General features: G+C 31.3%; 3 protein-coding genes across 4 annotated transcripts; 2 read left to right on the forward strand and 1 right to left on the reverse strand.

Annotated features, from left to right (window-relative positions):
* Positions 1 to 2,837: 2,837 nt before the first annotated feature.
* LOC112765560 (cytochrome P450 714C2) lies at positions 2,838 to 6,172 on the reverse strand. The gene is made up of 5 exons (XM_025811456.2): positions 5,869 to 6,172; positions 5,479 to 5,705; positions 4,935 to 5,182; positions 4,117 to 4,474; positions 2,838 to 3,368 (listed from the first exon to the last, which is right to left on the reverse strand). Exons 1-5 carry the CDS (start codon positions 6,170 to 6,172, stop codon positions 2,943 to 2,945), a joined length of 1,563 nt encoding a protein of 520 aa, XP_025667241.1. The 3' UTR covers positions 2,838 to 2,942.
* Positions 6,173 to 8,610: 2,438 nt separating this feature from the next.
* LOC112764481 (sister chromatid cohesion protein SCC4) lies at positions 8,611 to 16,123 on the forward strand. Of its 2 annotated transcripts, XM_025810118.3 has the most exons (13): positions 8,611 to 9,157; positions 10,486 to 10,637; positions 11,155 to 11,296; positions 11,657 to 11,773; positions 11,910 to 12,411; positions 12,519 to 12,557; positions 12,661 to 12,782; positions 13,014 to 13,160; positions 13,345 to 13,434; positions 13,541 to 13,665; positions 14,244 to 14,449; positions 15,351 to 15,475; positions 15,562 to 16,123. In XM_025810118.3, exons 1-13 carry the CDS (start codon positions 8,945 to 8,947, stop codon positions 15,748 to 15,750), a joined length of 2,169 nt encoding a protein of 722 aa, XP_025665903.1. In that variant the 5' UTR covers positions 8,611 to 8,944; the 3' UTR covers positions 15,751 to 16,123. The 2 variants fall into 2 exon arrangements, with proteins under 2 accessions (XP_025665903.1, XP_072078687.1); XM_072222586.1 differs by lacking the exons at positions 15,351 to 15,475; positions 15,562 to 16,123 and adding an exon at positions 15,012 to 15,161 and having other exon boundaries at positions 8,628 to 9,157.
* A 569-nt stretch (positions 16,124 to 16,692) lies between these two features.
* On the forward strand, positions 16,693 to 24,839 carry LOC112764477 (ABC transporter B family member 25, mitochondrial). The gene is made up of 20 exons (XM_025810113.3): positions 16,693 to 17,583; positions 17,687 to 17,932; positions 18,083 to 18,269; positions 19,242 to 19,303; positions 19,511 to 19,554; positions 20,032 to 20,134; positions 20,342 to 20,449; positions 20,644 to 20,727; positions 20,853 to 20,913; positions 21,239 to 21,384; positions 21,618 to 21,734; positions 22,337 to 22,422; positions 22,588 to 22,676; positions 23,017 to 23,072; positions 23,230 to 23,310; positions 23,403 to 23,468; positions 23,539 to 23,631; positions 23,715 to 23,779; positions 24,021 to 24,156; positions 24,334 to 24,839. The coding sequence occupies exons 1-20, from the start codon at positions 17,263 to 17,265 to the stop codon at positions 24,481 to 24,483; spliced, it is 2,301 nt and encodes a 766-aa protein (XP_025665898.1). The 5' UTR covers positions 16,693 to 17,262; the 3' UTR covers positions 24,484 to 24,839.
* Positions 24,840 to 25,954: the final 1,115 nt, after the last annotated feature.

Raw genomic sequence — 25,954 nt, forward strand, 5'->3', positions numbered from 1 at the left:
GTCAACTCAAAATTATGGAATATGTGTCAAAGGCACGGGTTATGGCGAATATGAAAATGATTTCTATGGCCAGCTTAATGAAATTATTTAAGTTGAGTATACTGGGTTACCACTAAAAAGAGTTGTACTATTTAAATGTGAATAGTTTGATCCCACGATTGGCAAAGGAACAAAGATAAACAAAGAGTATGGAAACATATAGATTTGAAAGAATCGACGAATGTCGCTGAGAGAGAATCAGCAAGAGGTGAGATTAAGATTGAAACAACAGAGGATTCTACATATCAAGAAGATGCCATAAATTAATCTAATAATCATATCTCAAATGATATTGACATTATTGTTGATTTATTGGATACTACTAGTACAATATATGAAGATGATGATGATGATGAGACACTTGAGGACGAGGACGAGGACGAGGACAAAAACAATGAGGACGAAGATCAAAATGAATAGTATAAAAAAGTGCACTATAAAATGTATTCATTTGTATTTTTTTTTTCAATATACCTTAATCTTATAAAAAAGTATATGACTTTTTTGTTTTACGTAATTTTTTATTATATTTTATTTTTACTATTTTTTTAGAAGATTGGATATAATTTATTTTTAAATTTTTATATATGTGATTCTTTTAGATACATTTTATCTTAAATTTGTTATAAAATTAAATTTTGAATTATTATAACGTAAATAATTAAAAGAATAAATTAAAAAATAATATGAGGTAACTAAAAAAATAAAAATTAAATATAACATGGTATATAACAATTTGTATTAGAAATTCAATATTAAATATAACAAAAATAAAAGAATAAAAAAAATCTCATAAATATGATTAAATATAACCAAAAAAAGAAAAGGATAAATTGGGAGAAAAATAATGTTCTTCAAAATAACAAAAAAATATGAGTGTTATCTAGCATATATGTATTCTATCGAATTTTGTTTGGTTTTATTTTTATTTTATTTTATTCTATATGTTTGTGTGAATTAAAAAATAATGTTACTAATATATGAATAATGTTAAAACATAATAAACTAATTTTGTAAAGAAAAAAAATTAATTGCTATAAAAGACGGCGTGGTTGAGTACGACATGAGGGAGGACGCACCCACTGAGACGCAATTGAGGAGGGCGATGCGAGGAGGGGCGGCACAATGAAGGACGGCAACGCGAGGGAGGAAGAAGCGACGCCGGCGCTGAGAGAGAAGAAAAAGAAGAATGTCGCTGAGAGAGAATCATAATTAGGATAAGTGTTCAAAAAATTGAAAAAAAAATTAGATTATATATCATTAATTAAAAATCTTATTTTTAAAATTGAAATTAACTTTTCTTTTTTAATTGGAAGATTATGGTAAAATTAGAAATAAATATACGTAGTGTAAATATATTTAATTGTTAATCCTAATTTTTTAAATTTTAAAATTTAAAATTAAATAATTAATTAAGAATCTGATTTTTAATTTTTAATTGACCTTTTTTTAAATTCATTGTTTCTCTATATTTTTTCATTTTTTTTCTTTTCTCATATCTTATCTGTCTTATTTGTATCATTTGTAAAATAATAAATGAAAAAGGCTATAGAGATTTTATTTTGTGAATTTCGAATTTAATGAAATTTTATTTTTTAGTAATTAATTTTGATATATTTATATTCTGTACAATAATAATAATAATTGTTGGCAAAAATAATTTTAAAATTTTAGAAAAAAATGAAGGTTATTACCTCTAAAAGAATAAGTATAATATATTTAAAAAAAAAGTCTTAAAGTTTTAGCGGTAACTAAAAGCGAATAATGTTACAATTTTAAAATTATTTTTAGTGGCCATATAAATTGCCAATAAAATAAAGTTTAGCGACAATAGTAATGACATCTAAAAGTGACTAATGTTATAATTTTAGAAGTATTTTTAGCAGCCATATAAATTGCCAAGAAAATAGCCGCTAAAAATTATATACTTTTTGCTGCTATTAAAAAGGTCTTTATCGACAAATGTTATAATAACTGCTAAAACCTTTTAGCGATAAAGTATAAGACGGCTAATGTCTAATTATTAATAGATGTATTAAAGTTTAATTTTATTGATGCTAAAAGCAAAATAAATGACTACTAAAAATAATTTTTCTAGTAGTAATGTTATAACAATAATTATTGAATAATTAAGATGCTACACAGCACCAACCACGATAATACATCTTATAGAAAAACATTTGAATTAATCATGACAAACATATTGATTTTTAGAAAACCATAACATAATTACATAACTAACTATGTAATAGGATCTGAACTTGACCCGTTACGATAAGGACGCGCCTATGTCTCCTGCAAGAGTTGCATCGTCGTAGACCACACATCTGGCGAGCATCTATTATTTCATTTAAATATCGAGTTAATTTTGGTTGATCTTTATTTATTTTTAGTAGCAAAGAGATTGAAGATAAAAAAAAATATTTTACAAAAAATGCTTATATAATTTAAATTTAATTCTTTTTATTGATGTTTATAATTTTACTAAATTTTATATTAATTTCTAATATATTTATAATTTTAAATTTATAATTAAATCCTTATAGTATATAAAATTTGTTAATTGGCCCTTACTAATAATTATCTTTTGGTAAATATAATAATCCTAAAATATTTTTTTAGACTATTCTACAATAATTCATTATAAAATGGTTAGAAAAAGCATAAATAATGAAAATTTTTATTTAATATATAAATTAAATTATAAAATTTTGAATTATAAAAAAATTATTAAAATTATATAGATAGACATAATTAATTAAGCCTATCATGTATGTAACTATATATATAAACAAGAATGAAATTCAATATTTTACCTAATAACATACATTACCATCTCCAAGTTGCACTAACTCTATATATTTTATTAGTTCCTTTAATCAACAAACTAATTAAGGAACAATTCAAAGCTTTTTAACTAATAAGTCTACTCCAAATTCAGGCTCCACAACCAACTTAAGAGAAGGTGAATGGATGTATTTAGGGGAAAGGGAAAAAGAAAAATTACACAAAATGAGACTTAACAATATCTTGAGTTCAGTGATGGCCAAATCTCTTCCAAGACAAACTCTTGGTCCCATTCCAAAGGGCATATACATGTGTGGCAATTTGCATGCACCACTAACTCCATTTGCAAACCTTTCTGGCTTGAATTTGTAGGCATCGAGTCCCCATATATCTGTATCTGTATGTGAGGTTAGTGTCATTGCCCAAATTATTACACCTTTTGGAACATTAAGATTACCAAATTTCATATCCTTTAAGGCTTCCCTTGAAATAACAGGTATTGGGGAGTAAAGGCGTAATGTTTCATGAATAACCATTGTTAACTGCCAACAAAAACAAATGTAAGTTACAACTAGTGACGAATTAAATTCCTTGATGTCATGAGAAAGGATTTAAATCTTATAAATTTTGAATTTCATTTTAGAAGGTAAAATGTAATTTCTTACCATTTATTTTATAGGTGGAACTAAGAGAAATTATGAGAAAAAAATTATTTAAGGGTAAGAGATTACACTTTATCCTCTTTAGTAGAAATTTAAAATTTAGAGAATTCAAAATCCATGAGAAAACATTAAGGATACAATTTTTTTTATCCATTTTCAATATTTTTACTTTTTAGAATTTTAGAAAACCAACTTAATTATTTTTTGAAACTAATATTTGGTCAACTAAAATTATGTCTGAAATCTTTGTTAATTAAAAATTTGATTCTTTTGACTTTTAAAATTAAGTTTAATTTCGATAACTTGACAGTAGTGTAAATTGTTTTACATAGTCGTTTAATTATGTCTATTTCTTTAAATGAACATTCACACATTAAATATAGTAAAAATAATTATTTTTGCTAATATGTTGATATATAATTAAATATATATATAAATTTTTTATACATCAAAATTAAATTGTTATAATTAATTTAAAAACTTGAATGTATTAAAAACAAAGTTTTATTTATTTACTTTTTTACTCCTTTTATATAATTTTTTTACAAAATTTAAAAAACAAAAATATTAAAAAATTAGAAAACAAAAACATAAATAAAAAACAAACTGCTTAGTGATTCACATATACCTGTTTCATCTTACTTAGCATGTTAGAATCTGGGACTTTACCCTTGCAAATTTGGAGTGCCTCGGCTCGAACAAGATCTTGCCACTTTTGATTTGAGGCCAATAAAAGGAGGCACCATGCAGCAGAGACTGCAGTGGTCTCATAACCTGCCAAGTATATATTTTTGCAGTTATCAACAATGAAGTTTTCAATGGCCTCTTCAGTCAGTTTACTGTCTTTGGTAGCTTCAAGAACCATTTGCAACATGTCTTTCTCATCATCACCTGATTCCTTTCTCTTCTTCACCACTTGGAGTATACAGTTTCTCACATCCTTTTCTAGTGCTTTTGCTTCTCTGTTGTTCTTTGTTGGAAGGTATCTATAACATACAAATCATCATCAATTAGTGATAATGAAAATATTAGTAGAATAATTTTTTTACATGAATATTCAATTATATATTATCGTATAAGTAAAAATTATGGTTTTAAGAATTAGATAAAATTGGGCGGTTCTATCGGATTAACCAGAAACTTACCACAAGATCGATTTGGTTTCGAAATAAAAATCAGTTCTCAATAAATGAATAAAAAATCAGAAAAATCACTCAAAACCTGGTAAATTGATCAATCTGTCTAATTTTTTAGTCGTTATCCGTTTCAAAATAAATAATTTTATTATATTTGATTCAACTCTATTTATATCTTAATTAAACTTTAAACCTTTGAACATTTGATTTTACTTGTTTAATTATTGGTTCAATTTTCATAATCTTGGTAAAAATAATTAATTTTTGCATCTATTATATGAATATGATTATCAAATAAACTATTTCTTACCTCATTCCTGGAATCCATGTAGCCATAGCATTCTTGGACATGACCTCTTGGAGAGCTCCAAGTTTTGAGAAAATTTCTTCTCCCTTGGAAAAATTGCTACCAAAGCATGCTCTTGAAATAACATCCCCAGAAAATTTTCTAAAGTACTTATCAACTTTTATATTTGCACTTCCACCCTTTGCCTCTATTCTATTACTCCATGAGTTTACCAAAGAAATAGCAGACTCCCCGATTATAGTCATCATTCCCTTTGGAGAACATTTGAAAACATATTGCAAGCTAAGAGGCCAAATTAATTAATAAAAATATGTACCAACACAAATCAAACTTAAAAACTTAGGCTAAGTTTCGTTTGCGTTTTCATTTTCAATATTCTTTCTTTAGAATTTTGTGGAGGAAAAAAGAAAAAATAGTAAAAATAATAAAATTATATTTTTATTTTTATATTTTATTTTCACTTATTTTTCTCGTAAAATTTTAAAAATAAAAACGCAAACTAAACACGCTGTAGAGATGGAGATCAATTCGTGGTTTATTAATATACCTTAACCTTTTCCATGTATAGCTCTGGAGCTAGGATCTTTCTTTGGTTTGCCCATATGGTTCCATTTGATGTTATGATTCCCTTTCCAAGCAATGGTCCTAACTCTCTCCTCTGATATGAAGGCTTTCCCAAGTCCAAGGATGTACATGTAATAATGTCTCTTATTATCTCAGGTTTGTCCACAAACAATATTTGTGTGTTCCCAAGAGAAAACATGAACAATTTACCTGTTTTCTCAAATAATTTAGCTAGTGTTTAATTTAGAAGCTGTTCTATGACATAATAGAGGCAAGGACCCAGAAACTAAAAACAGAGATGAAAACATAAATAATAAGAGGAAATAAATAATAATTCAAATAATATAAATTGAGGTATAGTAGTGTGTAGTACCATATTTTTGCCTCCATTTCTCAATGAAAGGGAAGTTAAGTGAAGCACAATCATGGACATCAATGGGTTCTAGAGAATGAGATTTTGGAGTAGTTGTAAGCTGCTTGGCCTTCTTTATTTCCCTAATATTTCCAAGTATAAAAGTTGTAGGTGGACCATTTATACCTTGCCTAATTAACTTAGATCTAAGTCTCTTTGGCTTCCCAACTAGGGTATTGTACAAAACTAACAAGAGAAACAACACAAAAGAGCCTACCGATAATACAATACATGTGAAAATCTCGGAATCAAATAAGAGCTGCATGGTTAAAGGATTTGTAGTATGAAAATCTAACTTACTATCTTATTTCTAAGGTCATTTTCCCACGAGAGAAGTGAATTTCTTCTTTAAATGGCTCACTAAGGATGGATATGTTACTGGTAGGGGAAAAAGAATTAAAATAATAATAATAATAATAATTTTATAAGGTACTAAACTCACACAACTTGCATGAATTGCATGAACGGTAAAGAGTAAACTATTAAAATGGTGCCAAAAGTTTATATGGTTGACAAAAAGAACCACAAAAAATGCTTATATTCAAAATAATGATTTTAGAGATCAAATTTTGATACAAGTTTTTGCAATCATTATTAAAAAAATAAAATATTTTTATCCTCAAAATTTGATATTTTTTTGTTAAATGATTTTAAAAAAAAAAAATATTGTAAATGATCATATTGTTTTAAAAAATGAAAAGAAAAATCTAGAGATCAAATTTTGTTCTGATTTTTTTATAGACCTTTTAAATATTTATTTAAATATTACCACAAAAATTTAGATCAATTAAATAAGTAGTTTACTAAATATGAAAGTTTTTTTTTGTTATTTACAAAAAGTATAATATTTACTGGTTCTTTTTATCATATTTTCAAATCATTATCGATAATATTTTTTAAGAACTTTTTGTCTGCGGCTGAATTTTTTAAATACTGAATTGATAGTTAATTCAATAATAAAAATAAGCAAATATTTTAGGTATTAGAGTAATGAAATAGACTAACACAATTAAAATTTTAAGATGAGAAAAAGAATAGAACTAAACACAATAATTTTATCTTTAAACAATTTTAAGAATATTATGACTAAGTAACAAATTTACCAGCTCTCAATTTCAAAAAAAAAAAGAAATTATAACACCCTTTTGTTGCACTCTTTTACTCTCTCCGACAATGCACGTTACACATTCACTTGCTTTTGTAGTTGTTGCACCTTCACTTACACACACACATTAGTTAATTGTTCACTCACTTGTTACACACCCAACAATATATTCACATCATGCCATAATTTTTCAGTTTGTAAGGTTTATGATCAACTCAGTAAATTAAATGAGATGGGCCTTTTATTCTTTTATTTTAAGTTTTAAAAATATTTTGATAAAAAAGATTATTTTTAAGACAAAAACTTTAAATAAATAATATTTTTTTTAGTTGTTAGATTGAATTTTCAGAGTCGGATTACCAAAGCTAGTGGTAGTAGATAATTGTATAATAAATCAAAGATAAAAATATAAAATTATAAATTCAAATAAAATAAATTCTTGTTAAATTGTAATCCAATCCAAACATATAATTGTACAATAAATTCTTGTTAAATTACGTGAGTCATTATTTACATGAATGGTCTTGTATACAATAATTTATTTTCAATTCAATTATTTTAAATAAAATCAAATAATTCCAAAATTATTTTATTCCAAACACACTCAAAATTTAGGGTTGTGGTTAGTTGAAAAAATAACTTCCGTATTACATTAGTTGTTCTTTTCCTTCACACTATTTAGATTCACTAGAAAAAGGCCAATTCCTTGCAAGAAGCTAGCTACTCATATATTTTATATGAATTTTCTGCTTAAAAAATTTAAGTAGGTGAGTAAGGGCAAACGAGTATTAATATATCTTAAGATAGTTTTTTTCTTTTTTTTTTTTTTTATAATTACATTTGATATATAAAAAAAATATTAAGATAATTAATCATGTAAGGGGTATATATATTCCCTCGTGGTTGTGGATGATATATGTCTATTTAAGCTTGTTTGGAGGTGTAAATTTTAATTTTATTAAGAATAATGATAAAAATATTAAATATATATGACTTTATATTAATATTAATATGACCGAGAATCAATATAGTTAACTCATGATTTATAAAATAAGTTATGCTACGTGTACACTAAAATCAGCTACCAAAATCAGTCACCAGTATAAAATACATGCTGAAATATAAATATACATTGAAAATAAATAAATCACACATATATTTATACCCAAATATATTAGTGGCTGATTTTGGTGTACGAATAACATTTTTGTTATAAAATACTTCTCATTTTACCATTTTTGTAAAAAGAAATTAATATTTTAGCCAAAATCAGTTAATATTTTAAATTATATTTTTTATTTTAAATTTTAAATTCTAATATTCGTAACCTAAATTTACCAAAATATATGATTTTTTTTAAAAAAATATAATATTAATTAATTAATTAAAAGATTAGTTCTCTATAGTCTATACATGTTCTTTTGTAAAATGTGATACCTATACAATTATAAAATGCATCCAAACTTGTTCACATGTCATGAAAATATTGAGATATATTTTTTTTGGTGAGTTGATATATTGTATACAGTGGAAAAATTTTTGGACCAAAACAGTATCATGAACGCTCACAAGAAAGGCCTAGGAGATAAATACTAAATAGTCGAAGTTGAAACTTGAAAGTTGAAACCCATCAAGGGTTGTTTGTTTGTTTTTTTGTTCCTTCTCTCGAGACCTACCAAATAAATAAATAATCTTAGCATTTTCTTTTCTCACTTGTTTCAGTTTCTTCTCTTTTCTTCTCGTTTTCACCCGTCCTTGACTTCACTGTCTAACAAGAGGAGTAATTAACTAATTATCCTTTTACTTTTTTTTTTTTCAATTTGTTATCCAGAAAAAGCAAAACTAAGCAAATAATAAAAAAATAAAGCAGAAATTTTGGTTGTGGTGAAGAAGAGGAGGTTGGTGGTGGGGGTGGTGTTGAATCTGAAAATAATGGAGGCGGTGGCGGAAGGGCTGTGGGGTTTGGCGGAGTTTCACGAGAGAAGAGGCGAGATAGGGAAAGCGGTGAAGTGCCTTGAAGCCATATGCCAGAGCCAGGTTTCATTCTTTCCGATCGTTGAAGTCAAGACGCGCCTCCGCATCGCCACTTTGCTCCTCCACCATTCTCACAACATCTCTCACGCCAAGTCCCATCTTGAACGCTCTGTTAAGTACCATTTCTTTTCCCTCTCTTATCTTGCTTTATGATTTCTCGCACTAATGCACTTATTAAGTTTCTTAATTTGATTTACTTGGAGTAGAAGTAGTTTCTGCTGTAGGTTTTTGAATTCGGAGTTCTCTCCTACTAGTTTAGTTGGATAGTATAGCATTTAGCAATAGAGGGGAGGTTCAAAACTAATTGCTAGAATTATGAAGGAGAAAACTAGTGCTGGTGTTAGTTAAAGAGATGTGTTTTGCTGTAGAATCTCTCTTCTTCGTGGTGTAGAGAAAGAATTGGGTTGGATACCTGGATACGGATTGCTTTGCATGTTGCTTGATCTGCAGCTGGAATGCTATGGAAATTAGGTTAACTTACTAAATTCCTAAATATGCCTTGTTTGGAACCTTTAGCTGATACTTTGAATTGTACTTTGGCTAGGTAATATATTGGTGTATAAAGCGGCATGCTTCCAGAAATGGACATCGAAAAGAAAAATTCATACACTAATTTTATGACTAAATTTGCATATTTTTAGTGATTTCTATGTTGTAACTATATACTTAAACTCACCATTTTAGCTAAAAAAACCACAATAAGAGGGATGACTTAGGAATGATACAATGCCCAACCTGATATGGAGGTTGCAAAATTCTAAACCAGATAGGTACAAGTGTAGAATTGATATAAATTAACAAGGCAATTCAAACCCTGCTACATCAAGCTTCAAAAAGTTAACCTTGGTCATTAGAGACAATCAACTACTATTATTGACCTAATTTCTAATTATTGTGGAATAAATTTTTTGGTTTAAAAAATCCGACTGAAAATTGTAAGGTGAAAATTATGAGTATTGAAAGTGCCAATCGCCACAGATTCTAGTGTTATCAAGGCAATTCAAACCCTGCTACATCAAAGTTCAAAAAGTTAACCTTGGTCATTAGAGACAATCAACTACTATTATTGACCTAATTTCTAATTATTGTGGAATAAATTTTTTGGTTTAAAAAATCCGACTGAAAATTGTAAGGTGAAAATTATGAGTATTGAAAGTGCCAATCGCCACATATTATAGTGTTATTGATAAATGTTTACTTAGTTTTACATAGTTAAAATGGACTCTCATGCTTTCACCAGGTTCTTTCCTAATGGAGGTGCTAGCTTTAAGTCATGCGATCATGAGGCTAACTCATAGCTTATTATCAATTTATCAGAGTATTTTTGACATTTTTAATAGAACTCTAGAGATATTTGATAATGGAGCTGATCTTATACAAGTGCTGACTGTTTTTTCTTTTTTCCTTTTTCTTTTTTTTTTCTCTCTTTGTTATTTCAGCAATTGCTTTTAAAGTCAATACCATCATGCTTTGAATTGAAGTGCAGAGCATATAGCTTACTTAGCCAATGCTACCATCTTGTTGGATCTATTCCATCTCAGAAACAGATATTGCAGAAAGGCCTAGAGCTTACGGCATCGGCTGGACATGAGTATGCATAGCTTCATTTTTTTATTTTATTTGATTTACTTAGTTTTGCTTTTTTTTTACTAGTTAGTGTGAAATATAACCTTTATGACTCAGGTTTTGTTATGGACCTTCAAATCCCAAGGTCTATTAAGTTGTAGTTTGTGCAGAAAATGATAATATTCGTTATCTTGTAATCATTTTACCATGACCAAAAGAAAATAATAGCTATAACTTGCATATTGGAATTATATGCTTATTTTGTGAGAATCTTTGTATATATGATTAATACGTGTTACCTGGATGGTGAAGTGTATAGTAGTACTACATATAATAATAATAATAACAATAATAATGATTACATTTACTTTATTTTTGGTCTGGAAATTGCATTTGATACAACAAAGTTGTTTGATATTTGATTATGATGTATAGGCATGCAACTGGAAAGTTATTATAAATTGTCCATTTTATATTATGTTCAGTAATAACTAATGGTTTGTGAATTACATATTCTTAGTTTTTAGTTTAATTTTATGAAGGATTTCAATGAAGTTGTGGTCCTGCAACTTCAATTCGCAGCTTGCGAATGCTTTGTCAATTGAGGGTGACTACCGGGGTTCAATATCTTCCTTAGAATGTGGATATACCACTGCTACTGAAATATGCAACCCAGAGTTGCAGGTATGTTGTCAGTGGCTACAAGAAGTGACATGTTGTTTGCTTCCTTCGCTGCACTTCACCTGTAATTTGACAGTGAATTTCTACCACTAATGCTATGTTTGGAAGGGGGGTAAAAATGAGCTGAAAGTATCATGGATAAGTTTCATGCATAAATTTACACATCATTCATCTATGAAAATTTCTAGAGCACTTTTATCCTCCAACAAACATTCCCTAGAATGGGCTAGAAATTGTCATAGATGAGTTTGATTTGTAATTAAACATGGAGCTTATCCATGAAAAATTTCATCCCATTTTTATCCCCCATCCAAATATATCCAAAAGGATGACAATACTTTTTTGTTTTATATAATGGACCAGATGTTTTTTGCTACCTCAATATTACATGTCCACCTCATGCAATGGGATGATGATAATTTGGTTGAGCAAGCTGTTAAAAGATGCAGTGAGATTTGGCAGTCAATTGAGCCTGATAAAGTGAGTGCAGATTCTTTAACTTTTTGCTTTTCTGTTTTTTGTTCTTGCAAAGAACACTCAGATAGATGCATGTTTTCAACTGAACTCGCTAGACTTAACCTTTTCTTTTGTTTCTTCCATGGTCTCGTCTCATCAGAGACAACAATGCCCTGGCTTACTCTTTTATAATGAATTACTGCACATATTCTATCGACTGCGGCTCTGCGATTACAAGAATGCTGCACCCCATGTAGACAATCTGGATGCTGCCATGAAGGCTGACATGCAGCAAACACAACAAATGCAAGAGCTAATGAAGGAGCTGAATGCTTTGGATCAAAGCCTTTCTCGGTCTGACCTTCACTACAGGGATAGAGCAGCATTATCTGAAAAGCAATCATCGATTCAGGAGCAGCTAAAAAACATGAATGGATTGAACTCGACTGGGTGCGAAACTCTGGAACCTGTATATTTTGGTAATGTCAGAAGGACACTAGGTGATAAGCTTCCACTGGCACCTCCTCCGATTGATGGTGAATGGCTTCCTAAAAGTGCTGTCTATGCATTGGTTGATCTAATAGTTGTTATATTTGGGCGACCGAAAGGACTTTTTAAGGAGTGTACAAAGCGCTTTGAGTCTGGAATGCAAATCATTCAAGGTTTGTGGGCAACTGTTTTGTTTTTTAAACGGAATACGGGCAAAGTCATTATGCAGGAATTGCAAGTACTACCAATTCTCTATTGAAGTAATGTTTCTTCTTTGCAGATGAGTTATTGAAGCTTGGAATCACTGATGGTGTCACAGGTGAGATTCATTAGCATTATATTGTCTTCAAACTTCAAAGTGCTCATGCTGTTTATTTACAAGGTTTCCTTATGCAACCTTATTGAAATTTCATTTTTAGCAGAAGTGGAATTGAAACACTCTTCTATCTGGATGGCTGGTGTGTACTTAATGCTACTAATTCAATTTCTTGAAAACAAGGTGGCCGTAGAGCTCACTCGGGCAGAATTTGTAGAAGCCCAAGAGGTTGTTTAGATGCTTTTGGTATATTTTGTCAGTTCTATAGATGAGAAGACATGATAATTTGTATTTTATTTCGTTGATATTTCAGGATCAATTGAAACATGTCACCTTGTTAGCTGGCTTGTTATGATGATAATTTTCTTGTACTAGTGATTTAAAAAAGTTGGCAGTGAAATTGTGTCCTACTATGCTCCAGAGCTGAAATAATTTATGGTATTTTATGCAATTTTGCAGGCTTTGATACAGATGAAAAATTGGTTCACACGGTTTCCAACTATATTACAGGCATGTGAGAGCATCATTGAGATGCTTAGAGGCCAATATGCTCATTCTGTTGGCTGTTATAACGAAGCTGCTTTTCACTTTGTTGAAGCAGTAAAGGTGTGTCTGTAACATAACGATAGATGTCATATTTTAGTAGTGATCAAGATGTGTATGCAGCTTTAGTGATTGTGGCAAATTGACATGATGATTTGTTGTGCTATAGGCCCATATTTTGTAGTTTTCTAACTGGTGACTACTATAAATTGTTGAAAGATATTGAAACTAACAAATTTTTGTGCAGCTTACAGAGAGCAAATCAATGCAAGCTATGTGTCAAGTTTATGCAGCTGTCTCGTATATCTGCATTGGTGATGCTGAATCTTCTTCGCAGGTTCAACAGCTTCTACAATCCCAAATTGAATTTTTGCTACATATTTTCGTCTAGTAATTTAATTCCATCAACTGTATGTTTTAAGCAAATCATAATTTTCCTGCAGGCTCTCGATTTGATTACTCCAGTTTACGGTGTTATGGATTCCTTTGTAGGAGTCAGAGAGAAAACTGGTGTTCTTTTTGCTTATGGTCTTTTATTAATGAAGCGACAGGATCTTCAAGAAGCAAGGCAAGTATTTTAGCCAGGTTTTGTTCAACCAGGATTGTCTGTCCATAAAAATTGTTTTGAATGTATGCAAAGGATCTTTCCAAGAACTAGGAGTTGATTTGCAGTTATACAAATTACTTGGGTATAAAATATGTAATACTTGATAGATCTGCATCAGAACTATCTTTCTTTTTTGATTTATTGAGGTAGAAGTAACTAGTTGATATTCACAAGTGCAGTAGATCAAAGTACTGTTAGATAAATTAATCGCCTTAGGTATATCTTATGATTTATCAATTTGCATCATTGTAAAGAAGAGAGGAATAAAATGTCCAGAGAATCGGGAGGGATATACAAACACCATTGTTTAGAAAACCACCTTTAGACCCAACCGACCAATTCAACTAGACAACTATTTGAAGGGACATTCTATCCAACCAATCAATAGTTTGACACTAGTAACTTGTTTTAGTTGAAAACTTTGGTTATACCAATAAGACTTCTAACCAGTCAAATCGCCTCTAAGCAATCTCAATAATCACCCTTAGCATGCTATTTTCTTTTTCTTCCTTCCTTTTAAGTTAACTTTTATTTTGCAGAAATCGCCTGGCAAGGGGATTGCAGCTGACGCATACTTATTTGGGTAACCTTCAACTTGTTTCCCAATATTTGACGATCCTTGGCAGTTTGGCTCTTGCATTGCATGATACTGTACAAGCCAGGGAGATATTGAGATCATCATTGACCTTGGCAAAGAAGCTTTCTGATACTCCAACTCAGATATGGGTGCTATCTATTTTGACAGGTACTTTCTAACACTACTTAGTTTGTGAATGCAACATGTCTATAGCTACAGTAATCAAGTGAAGCTTTTTTATTCTTATATTCAGAGAGCCTCTAGAATGTTCTGGCTTCTGCAGTTGTTCCAGAGTAGTTGGGTTTATGTTTTCTTTGAAAGAGAGTGGCTTGTGTGTATATTTCGGCCCTCTGTGAACTGCTTTGACTGATTGTCTAATTTACAATTCTGTTCCTTTTTCGGTGTTCCTTCTGTTAGGTTTTATCTATAGGATATAAATAATCTGTTGTCCATTGGATTTATTATTATTATTGTCGTTGTTGTTGTGAAAGGTAATCCTCCGGTATACCCTCTTCTCAATCCTCTTCAGCCTTTTTACTTTGGATATGGATTCAGAGAAGAAACTCTATCCTGCACAGATGCAATTTTTTTTAGATCAATAAACATTAGACATTTCGGAACTAGAAACAAAACTATTAAAGAGAAAGATGGGGTAGCACTTATTGTTAAAAATTATTTTATAATCTCAACCTAGGTAGTTTTATTATTGGAGAATACCTGTATATTGTAGAAGTCCCAGCGTCCCAGGTTAAAGATTAGTAGGTCATATGGGAGGCAGTTCGATATTTAAGTGCAACACAACTGTGGACGAAATCATTAAGAAGGATTTAGAATTAAATGGCGTGCTTACAATCATTGGCCATTTGACAATGTAAGCATCCCTACCTTGTGAGAAACTGTTGCCATTATTATTTGGATATGGTTGAAAGGATGCATACCTTAGTAGACTACTATGAAAAGCATGTTCAAAAGGGTGCTCTGAACCATTGTAGATGTAACTTTTTTCCGTTATTTTCTTTTTTAAAATGTTATTCTTCCTCAAGTTGTACTCTCCACTTGGCTCCTGCAGCTTTATATAAAGAATTAGGGGAAAGAGGGAATGAAATGGAGAATGCTGAGTATCAGACAAAAAAGATAGAAGAATTGCAAGAGAGGCTTGCCGATGCACATGCGTCCATTCTTCATCTCGAAATAGTATGGTCTTCTTGACTGATCAGCAGTTTGCTATACGTGTTTGAACTTTCAGTTAATTAATGTTTGTGTTGCCTTTTGATTGTTAGATTGCCAAAGTGAGGTTCGAGGTTCGCCAATTACATGAGACGGACATGAAGCGCGCAATGGCAGGGCCAGCTATGGGAGTCAATCTTGATATTCCAGAATCTATTGGTTTGTCAGCACCTTTACCTGCTACATCATCAACGAGGCTAGTTGATACAAACAGCAGAAGACGTGGAAAGTGGAGAATTTAGTGTACTTGTGGATAGATTGCAGTCAATTGCAGCAGCTTCACATATTTTGATAGATAGGATGTAATATGGCATACTACTTACCAGGAAGGCTTTCAATTTACCAGGAAGGCTTTCAATCACGTGCATTACTCTTAAAGAGGCTGTACAGTTAACTAGGATGATTATTATTAAGATGTACAATAGAATGTGTAGTAACCCTGACCTAAGATAGGGGATTTTCTGTAATTATATCAAGGGAATGTGGAGTAAGGTTTCATAAGGTAACCTGATTAGGAGTTATTGTGCTTGATTCAGCTGTTCATAGTATTTATTCTTTTAAATTCACTCAAGTCAATGTGCGTTCTTGAGATGTGAATTGGAAATCAATTGCAAAGTGTGTGTTTGTTTTTTTTTTTCTTTGAAATAGTTAGTGTTTGTTATTCGTGTCAAGCCTCTACAGCTTGGCTTCAATTATACAAGCTGCATGGCAGTTGATGAAAATGCTTCCAATTATCCAAGAATGATTGATTTGTTGACAAAATCCTCTTGTAAACTTGAGTAAGAAGAAATGATAGACAGCAAAATGAGCATATTTAAAAGCTGCTACTAAATGTGGCTACACCATTTAGTTATAGAAATAGAGATACAAAAGCTTCTGATCCTTCATCCATTCTTTTAGGACAAAATATTGGATTGTGAAATATGTTGTCTTGTATACTTATTTTTATTACTAAATATTAGATGTGTGTCTTTATTTTATATTTGTATCATGTCTTATACTAGACCATGAGGTGTGAGACACGCGAAGGTGAAGCAAGATGAATGATTGGTATAAACTCAAGTCACTAGGAAATGGGTTTTACAAGTCCAAATAAAAATACTTAAAAATTCAGAGTTATTAAAATACATGATTAAACTTAAAAAAATTACACTTACTATTTTAATTTGAATATAATTATACTGCTATTTAAAAGAAAGTCATAAACATCTCCAGAAGTTAGACGAAAACGTGATCTAATATTTTAATTGCCTATTAGATCTTTCATTCTTGTCATACTCATACATTTGCCAGATAGAAAATGAAGAATGAACTTGGCTCAGATAAAGGGGAAAAGGGGGGAAACATCATCATTTGCCATTTTTGTTAACACTAACTAGTAACTACTAAACTGAACTCGAGTAAGAAATCAAATACCCCCACCAAACTAGAAAGAAAAACCGCAACCACGCTAACAATATTCTCTTTCTCTTTCTCTCTCTCACACATTTCAATTCCATATTCTCCTTTTTGAATGTACACAAGAAAATGTATAAGAAATTCTCCCTTTGAACCAGTAACATTTCTGCACAATACACACTAGACCGACAAAGAAAACTTCTTCACTTCTGAATATTCAATTCCATTTAGGGTTTCCAAAATCCATTAAAAACCTCAGAAAATTCCTTTTCTTCTTCTCATGTTTCTTCGTTTTGGCTCCAACCCATTTTCATAACACAAAAGTTTCAGATTTTGCGGTTTTCAGAATAACAATTATGCTTGCTGCTGCTGCTTCTGCATCTAAGCATCTTCTTCAACGCGATGTTAGACCCACCACTATTTTTGCCTCTCACAGTGTAAGTGGAAATCATGTTCGGTTGCTCTTAACTGCTTCTGGCATAAGCAGAAACTCAATTCACAGAAGCATAGGAAGCAAAAATTTTGGTTTTGGAAACCATCCGCAACAACACACAACATGCCCAAGTTTGCTTTTCTCTGTAAAGGGGTTCCTCTCGGATTCATCACCTTCCTCTTCCTCGTCAAATTCATCTCCTTCACTACATGGCAGAGTAACCAGGCCTTATATACTACAAACTGTTCGTTAAAATGCCTCTTACTTTTTCTTTGAAGGAACTTTTGTTTGATTAGTTGAAATTCAATGGATTTGATGATGACTTTGTGGAATTGTGTATGAAGCAGAGTTCAACGGTAGATGGAAGAGCATTGTTCTCAACTTCAACTAAAAATGATGATGCAGCTGCACCTAAGCAGAATGAGAGTACCAGTAACAAAAAGAATGTTTCCAGCATTGTTAAGTCAGCTTCAGGGGATCAAGTTGCTGATATGAAGATCCTTCGGACGCTTGCCAGTTACCTGTGGATGAAAGAGAATCCTGAATTTCGGTTTCGGGTTGTGGCTGCTTTGGGTTTCCTTGTTGGGGCTAAGGTCAGGTTACCTGATTGATTTGTTGTTTGTTGTGTTTTGATTAATTTTGTGATGCTAAACATTTCTGTCTGTCAAATTCACTCAATTGGCATTTTGGTCTTTGCTGCTGTGTCTAATGGTTGATTGATGTGCTGTTTTTTGTTTCTTCAGGTTTTGAATGTTCAAGTACCTTTCTTTTTCAAGCTGGCTGTTGATTGGTTGACAACTGCCACAGGCAATGCTGATTCTCTTGCTTCTTTTACGGCTGCGAATTCAACTGCAGTGGCTCTTTTTGCGACACCAGTGGCTGTGTTGGTTGGATATGGAATTGCTCGTACCGGAGCTTCAGCGTTCAACGGTATTTACAACTCAGTTGATGTGCTACTTGTGTACTTGTTGAATGTGTCATTTGAAGTTAAATGTCTACCTGTTATTTCTCTTTGAAGCTAAACCTGGATTCAGTTATAGTAAAATAGGTGTTAGTAATACTCATATTGTTATTATTCGGTTTCCCATAATCCCGGGGGTTGGGGGTGGAATTGGCTGGCTTAGCATGTTAAATTATAATCCCTTGCCTTCTCAAAAGAATTTGGGTTGGAGTTATATTTTAGGCTCGTTGGACTTGTATTTATATTAATAATTTATCTACCATAAAAATGTTATTGATTTTACTTTCTTTCTTTTTTTAACTTATCTAAATATAACAGAGAAATGAGCATTGCTAGAGGAGAGAATTAGGTAGACTAGGCCTGAAGGTGAAGATGAGGTGCATCCTCTGAAGGAAAAAAAAATAACAATAAAAGAAAGAGAGGAAAGTTTGAGTCGAACAGGCTGCCGGTACACTCTGCATATTGGAGATGGTAACACCCTTGAATTTGAAACAGACATTGGTAGAACACCAGAGAGAAGTTAAAATTATAACTCTCTCCCGACTAAATTTGATGGGCACCCTATGACTATCCCTCAAGCATAAATAATAAAGCCCTCATCTGCTATGACTAATTATAAAGGTCCCAATCTGGTTTCTTTCGAAACATCAAATTTTGATTTTAAAACCTGAAAAGAAAACAGAATCCATCCCAGCCCAATAATTTCCCAAGCCATGTTCTTCCAAACAGACAATAAAAACATTGAGAAAATTACTTAAATGCACATAAAGTGAATATATATATAGCTAGAATTGGCTTTTATATGCTCATTAGACATATACACTGCTGCTAGTGTCTCTATGAAGGCAGTTTGCTTTACACTTTTGGTCTGGTTACATTTTATCCATGTTTTGTGACTTTGCATGATTTTTTTTATAAGCTGGATGCTACTTTTGTGGCAGAATTGCGGACTGCGGTATTTTCTAAGGTAGCACTACGAACAATTCGCCTAGTATCTAGGAAGGTATGTTGCTTCAATGGTTTCAGTTTGTCATTCAATATTCATCATTCCTTTAGGGATCCTGAGAAGAAACTTTTTCCAAGTACACCTTCTTGTATTAATAGGTTAACAGATTTGAATTAGATTCCATTTTTAAATAGATTTTTCCCCTTGCCAAATTATGCAAAATTTTATTTTAAATACTCAATTTAAGTCAATTTACTATCTCAGGTCTTCTCACATTTGCATGACCTTGACCTCCGGTATCATCTAAGGTATGGCTTTTTGCTTGGTATGAGGAATAATAATTCTTATATGTTTACATTTATCAGCTGCTAATATGCTTTTATAAAACCAAATGGAGAACTTACAAAATGTCTCTGGAATTCTCCATGAAATTTTTGGTGGAAGTGGAAATGGGCCTATATGGTTTGTGTGTTAAACAGATCCTCCTGTAATCTCTATTCATCATGGTTAATTTCTCCACTGAAGAAGGCCTACCTGTATTTGTTGATGATTAAAAGTGAAATCATGTATCCAAACTGCTAGTTTGTGCTTAGTCCTGCACTTGGACATTCTTAACCAGTCATTGCTGAGGGCTCTGAAAAATTATTTAAATGTGACCTTTTATTGACTAAACTATCAAACTACAAGATATTCACATCTATTTATGATTCTTTGCCTATGTCTTTAGAGTGTGCTTTTTTATTTTTTCATTGTGTATGCTTCTCACCTTGACATTATATTTGCAGCCGAGAAACTGGTGGCCTAAGTAGAATAATTGATCGTGGAAGCCGTGCAATAAATTTCATACTCTCGTCTATGGTGTTTAATGTAGTCCCCACTATATTAGAGGTACGCCTTAGTTATTCCGTCAATAATGTATTTTATAAATATTGGTTACTACTAAAAATTGAAGATATTAATGAGGACTTGGATTTTGCACATGACTTCCTGACATCTTTGATTTTACATGAATGATTTTTACAATTATTTTTGCATCCCAACTCTTGCTTCTTTTTCCTTGAACAACTTCGGCAGATTTAACATGTCTCCATCCAGATATCTATGGTATCAGGTATATTGGCCTACAAATTTGGAGCTCCTTTTGCATGGATTACTTCTCTATCGGTTGCTGCTTATGTTATGTTTACACTGACTATCACACAGGTATCATCCTTTGAGCTGATCTGAATATCTAATATATTGAGGTTTGGTGCTTTATAGTATATATTTTGCTGGTGTTGTTTCAACCTGTTGCATTATTTCACTTTTTGTTCTTTTTAAACATAAGTTATTAAGTTTTAATGGTTCAAATTGTCAATATTGACTAATTTTTACTGTCATGTTTCTTGTATTTTCAGTGGAGGACTAAGTTCAGGAAAGCCATGAATAAGGCTGATAATGATGCTAGTACAAAGGCTATTGATTCGCTGATTAATTATGAGGTGAGCTTTTTCGTTATTGATAGAAATATTTTGATTGATAATTATAGTTTGATTTTCATCTAAGCATTTGTGTCGCCAGTGTGGGGTTGATGATTTTTTTTCTTCCCTCTCTTTTTGTTTTATAGACTGTCAAATATTTCAATAATGAAGATTATGAAGCTGATAAATATGATGAGTACCTAAAGAGTAAGTTAGTTTTACTTGTCGAAAATTGTTTTTGTTCTTTAGTAACTCATGCACTTCAAAAGCTTTAGTGAGATAATGATACTACTCTAGCTACATGTGTATTACACTTTAAATGAAGATATCTTGTTATATCAGCAGTAACCAGATACTAATATGTAGATTCTGTACTACATTGTTTATCTTCAACAAATATTTTATAGCTGAAGCAACCACCTGTGTTGCTTCTTAAATTTCATTTATGCTTCTTGCCCCAATTATTTCTGATTTTCTTTTAATTATAATTGACATCATTTATGCTGCTGTGGTTTTTATTGTTGTAATCCAGAGTATGAGGGTGCTGCTCTGAAAACACAACGCAGTCTTGCTTTGTTAAACTTCGGTCAAAATATTATATTTAGTACAGCTCTATCAACAGCAATGGTTCTGTGTTCCTATGGGATTATGGACGGCAGGTTGACAGTTGGTGATTTGGTAATGTTCTCGTCAAATCAAATTTTATGTCTTTCTTTTTTCTACATATATAATTTGTGGTGGTATCTCCTACCATTGTTCTTCTGTATGTAATCCGTTCTTTAGTTAAAAAAAAAGTTCTTTGCAGTTATCTTTTTTTTTTTATGTTAATGAAGTCTTTATTTAGCTAATAAATTGAATCCTTATTGAAGTTTTATGGTCTGAATTATATATAATTTAAATTCAATATGCAGGTTATGGTCAATGGCCTTCTCTTCCAACTGTCTCTTCCACTCAACTTCCTAGGTAGTGTTTATCGCGAGACTATACAGAGTCTAGTTGACATGAAGTCCATGTTTCAGTTACTTGAGGTATGTTCCCCATTAAACTTTTAAAAATTATTTTGTAATTAAATTCTAGATAGGTGTTGAGCATTAAATTTCCTTCTTTCACCAAAAATATGTACTTATATGTGTGAGGATAATAGACAAAATACTATATGATATGAGTCTTTGGATTACAGGAGATTTTGGTGACATCAATAATTTTGTAATATTCATACTTGAGTTAATAATATCTTTTTTATTATTTTTTCTACGTTTGTTCTTGGTGGTTTTGTTTATAAAATATGAGTAATGACTGAGAGTCTTATTTCATTTTCCTAATTCTTAAAATGAGTAAAAATTCAAATGTATATGTTATTTTTTGAAAACAAAAAAGATGAAAAATTTTGAAACGTTCATTACTTATAAATTAGGAGGATGAGTTAGGACTCTCAATCATTTTTCATAAAATATTTACATTGTTGTGGGATTTATTAGATATTTGCAAAAGGAGTTTTTTTTCTTGTAACTAGGTTTATTCAAAGATATGCTATATATGTGTGTATGTGATCATGTTTGCCGGCAATTTTATTTACTTGCCTGAGTGCATGATACTTTATGTTTTTTATTTTATAATTATTCTTTTACAGGAAACAGCAGACATTAAGGATAAAGAAGATGCAAAGCCTCTAAGATTTGATGGAGGAAGAATCGAATTTGACAATGTACATTTTAGGTTGGTAGCTGTTCTGCCATTCCTGTACAATTTGCAAATGTGTTTTTGTGTTCAGTGACCAATTAAATAAATGTTCTATGACATATTGCTTACACTGCCAACATTTGAGTATATGACTAACATTTATTTTGTGTGGTTTCTTGTTGATGCCTGCTGTTACTGCAGTTACCTCACAGAAAGAAAGATACTAGATGGGGTATCACTTGTTGTGCCAGCTGGTAAAAGCGTGGCAATTGTCGGAACAAGCGGAAGTGGTAAGGTCCAGCATGATTAATTAATTTTGTTTTCTTAAAGGTAATACATATGATGAGTTGCGCTTAGCCATGTGCTGGTGCATCTATTTGTGCATAATTTAGTCATATCTGTCGTATCTCCCATCATATTGGAATTATACTTTATCGTAATCTTAGGCAACGGCTAGTTTGAAGAAAAGCTATGGTAAGTACCTTTTCGATCATGTATGCTCTGCTGACTTGTTTTTAGATATGATATTTTTTTTGGTCCACCCTGCAATACTATCTGGTTCTTTAATATTCTATGCTCTATTATAAAGTTGCATATCTGACATGTTTCAAATTTGTCTATACTTGGCAGGAAAATCAACGATTCTTAGATTGATATTCAGGTTTTTTGATCCTCATTCTGGAAATGTGAGAAAAGATTAAGTAAATTTATTCTATTGATCTATATATATGTAACATATCCTATCCAGTTAGCATTGATTTTTGTTGTCTTTTTTAATCATTAGGATGCTCGTTACTTTTCTCCCACATTCTCAATTTCTCATTTGCAACTTGTATCTTACAGATAAGGATAGATGGTCAAGATATTCAGCAGGTAACCCTTGAGAGTTTGCGGAAGCTCATCGGTGTTGTTCCTCAAGACACTGTAAGTTGAACAAAGCATCTATGTCTTTAACCTCGCTTCGTTGCCTGTGCCAGATTCATGAGGTTTTGAAAACCTGAATGTTTATGTTTCAGGTACTTTTCAATGATACCATATTTCATAATATTCACTATGGTCGACTTTCAGCTACAGAAGAAGAGGTAACTTCTTTGCATTGTGAATTCCCTTCTTTTCCAAGCTATTTCTTAGCTATGTCATATATGCATACAGGTCTACAATGCTGCTCGGCAAGCGGCAATTCATGACACTATCATGAATTTTCCTCAGAAATATTCGACTGTTGTGGGAGAGCGAGGGCTCAAGGTGATATTCAAACCTTGTGAAATTCTTTGCATCTTTACAATGACAAATTCTAAAATGACCGAGTGACTTCTTTTACCCTACAGCTAAGTGGTGGCGAGAAGCAACGTGTTGCCCTAGCTCGTGCTTTCTTAAAAGCACCTGCGATACTGTGAGTTTTCTAGTTATCCCGTAAAGGAACATTGAACTCATCACAACTGTAATCGATATGTGGAATAGGTTCTCGACTATTGAATTTAACCATATTTACTATACCAATACTCTAAAGTTAAAATACTAAGTAAAAGAAAAGGCCCTATTTTCACTTTTTCAAACTTGTTACCCATTTGCATGCTTTATTGTACACCTATGCAATTTTTTGAAAAACTTCTTGTCCTTTTTCTTGTTCTTAGGTTGTGTGATGAAGCTACAAGTGCTCTTGACAGCACAACAGAAGCAGAGATTTTAAGTGCATTGAAGTCGCTATCGAATAACCGAACTTCCATATTCATTGCTCACAGGCTTACTACCGCAATGCAGTGTGACGAGGTAAGCCTAATTTATGTCGTTAAACCATCTGGAGTCTGCTATATTTCATGTTAATGTCTAGCTGTTTTTTATGATCGTTAATTTAACAAAATAAAACATACTTGTAATTTTATATGTTGAAGAACTGTATTACAAGCCAAGACTTATGTTGAAAATCTTTATATGGAAATGCTACAGATCATAGTTTTGGAAAATGGAAAGGTGATTGAACAAGGACCCCATGAAGTTCTCTTATCAAATGGAGGAAGATATGCACAGCTCTGGGGACAACAAAATAACACAATTGATGCAATCGATACAGCTATCAAACTTGGTGTTCAAACTTAAACAAAATGAAGCTTCAGAAGGGAAAAGAAAAATGTTAATAGAGCTTAGAGCATATATATATATGCATGTAATTTAATGACAATTTTGATGTTTACTAATAGTTAGCCTGTTAATAAACCCAATTTAGCCTAGGGTATTATTACATTCAGCTAGGCCAAATAAAATATTGCACATAATAGATTGTGGGGGTCATTCAGAAAGTGAACATCAATTTTGAGTGTGGATTTGATTGCATAATGCAACATTTACGCTAGGTTTTGATGCTCAAAGGCAATCTCAAAAGTTAAGAGTTTGTATAATTGATATTAAATTTAATTAATTTTCTTTGTCTAAAAAGTAAAAACCAACATAACAAAGTGTTTGTACAATTGACATTTTAACTTGATTTTTCTGTCTGAAAACCGACATAGCCCATTTCTATTCACAATTTTTTCATTTTGTTTGCTTAATGCCAAATATTTTAACATACTTTTCATGGTGGTTATTGTGATTATGGTTATCATGAAATTTTGACGATACTTGAAAATTTTAGTAAAGATTAATGCCATTTTTTTATCATTTATATTTTTTTAAAGTACAATTAAATTATATAGCGTTGTTAAATAATAAAAAATTTATGCCATTAATTTTTGTTATATTTTTAAAATGTTATCCAAATTATATAACTACTGTAGTTATTATAATCATATTCACTGTAGAATTTACCACTATACCCATAGAAGAATTCAACATTTTTCATGTCATAAATGAAATACACAAAGTAATATTTTATTTTATTTTTATTTTTATTTTTGTTGATAGGGTTTTCTTTCGATTTCAACATTTGTCAGATAACGTTTCTTGGAGCACAACCATCCAATATTTTTCTTATGGTTTCTCCTTCTGAGGAATCCAGCTACTAAATTGTATAAAAAAAAGTATTGATTTGGATTCTCTAAAGTTTGAATTTCACTTTAAAGAATAAAGTATAATCTCTTACCATTTATTTTATAGGTGAGACTAAGAATAAATATGAGAGAGAAACCATTCAAAGGTAGAAGATCACACTTTACCCTTTAAAGTACAAATTTAAAATTTAAAAGATCTAAATTCAAAGATCTAAATTCAAAAAGTATAAACTATAGAAAACGTTTCGGGTGCTCCAGTATATTTTATTGGAAGTCTGGTATGTCATGTACAATCCAACAGCAAAGTTTGAATTTGTCATGGAGTGTAGCTCACAATGACACTTGAGAAATGGATTCTTTCTATTTTTTTTATTGGAGAGAATAAAGTGTGATCTCTCACATTTAATTCTATATGTGGGACCAAAAATTAATAAGAGAGAGAATAATAAAATGTGAGATCTAAACACTATTTAATTTTTTTTTCATTGAAAATGATCCACTCCCTGATATTTGTAGCCCGAAATAATAAAAAAAAAGACTATAATGGACCGCTAAAGAAATGGAAAATGCACAGCTGTGACCTA

The sequence above is a fragment of the Arachis hypogaea genome, chromosome 17 (assembly GCF_003086295.3).
Source record: "Arachis hypogaea cultivar Tifrunner chromosome 17, arahy.Tifrunner.gnm2.J5K5, whole genome shotgun sequence".
In the NCBI taxonomy this organism is placed as follows: Eukaryota; Viridiplantae; Streptophyta; class Magnoliopsida; order Fabales; family Fabaceae; genus Arachis; species Arachis hypogaea.

Coding starts and splice junctions, on each gene's coding strand:
- LOC112765560 (XM_025811456.2), bottom strand. CDS start 6,172: ATGCAGCTCTTATTTGATTCCGAGATTTTCACATGTATTGTATTATCG. Junction 5,706..5,868: donor GAAATGGAGGCAAAAATATG/GTACTACACACT, acceptor TTGAGAAAACAG/GTAAATTGTTCATGTTTTCT. Junction 5,183..5,478: donor TATACATGGAAAAGGTTAAG/GTATATTAATAA, acceptor TGTTCTCCAAAG/GGAATGATGACTATAATCGG.
- LOC112764481 (XM_025810118.3), top strand. CDS start 8,945: ATGGAGGCGGTGGCGGAAGGGCTGTGGGGTTTGGCGGAGTTTCACGAG. Junction 9,158..10,485: donor AGTCCCATCTTGAACGCTCT/GTTAAGTACCAT, acceptor TTGTTATTTCAG/CAATTGCTTTTAAAGTCAAT. Junction 13,161..13,344: donor ACTTTGTTGAAGCAGTAAAG/GTGTGTCTGTAA, acceptor ATTTTTGTGCAG/CTTACAGAGAGCAAATCAAT.
- LOC112764477 (XM_025810113.3), top strand. CDS start 17,263: ATGCTTGCTGCTGCTGCTTCTGCATCTAAGCATCTTCTTCAACGCGAT. Junction 17,933..18,082: donor GTTTCCTTGTTGGGGCTAAG/GTCAGGTTACCT, acceptor TTGTTTCTTCAG/GTTTTGAATGTTCAAGTACC. Junction 24,157..24,333: donor CCGCAATGCAGTGTGACGAG/GTAAGCCTAATT, acceptor GAAATGCTACAG/ATCATAGTTTTGGAAAATGG.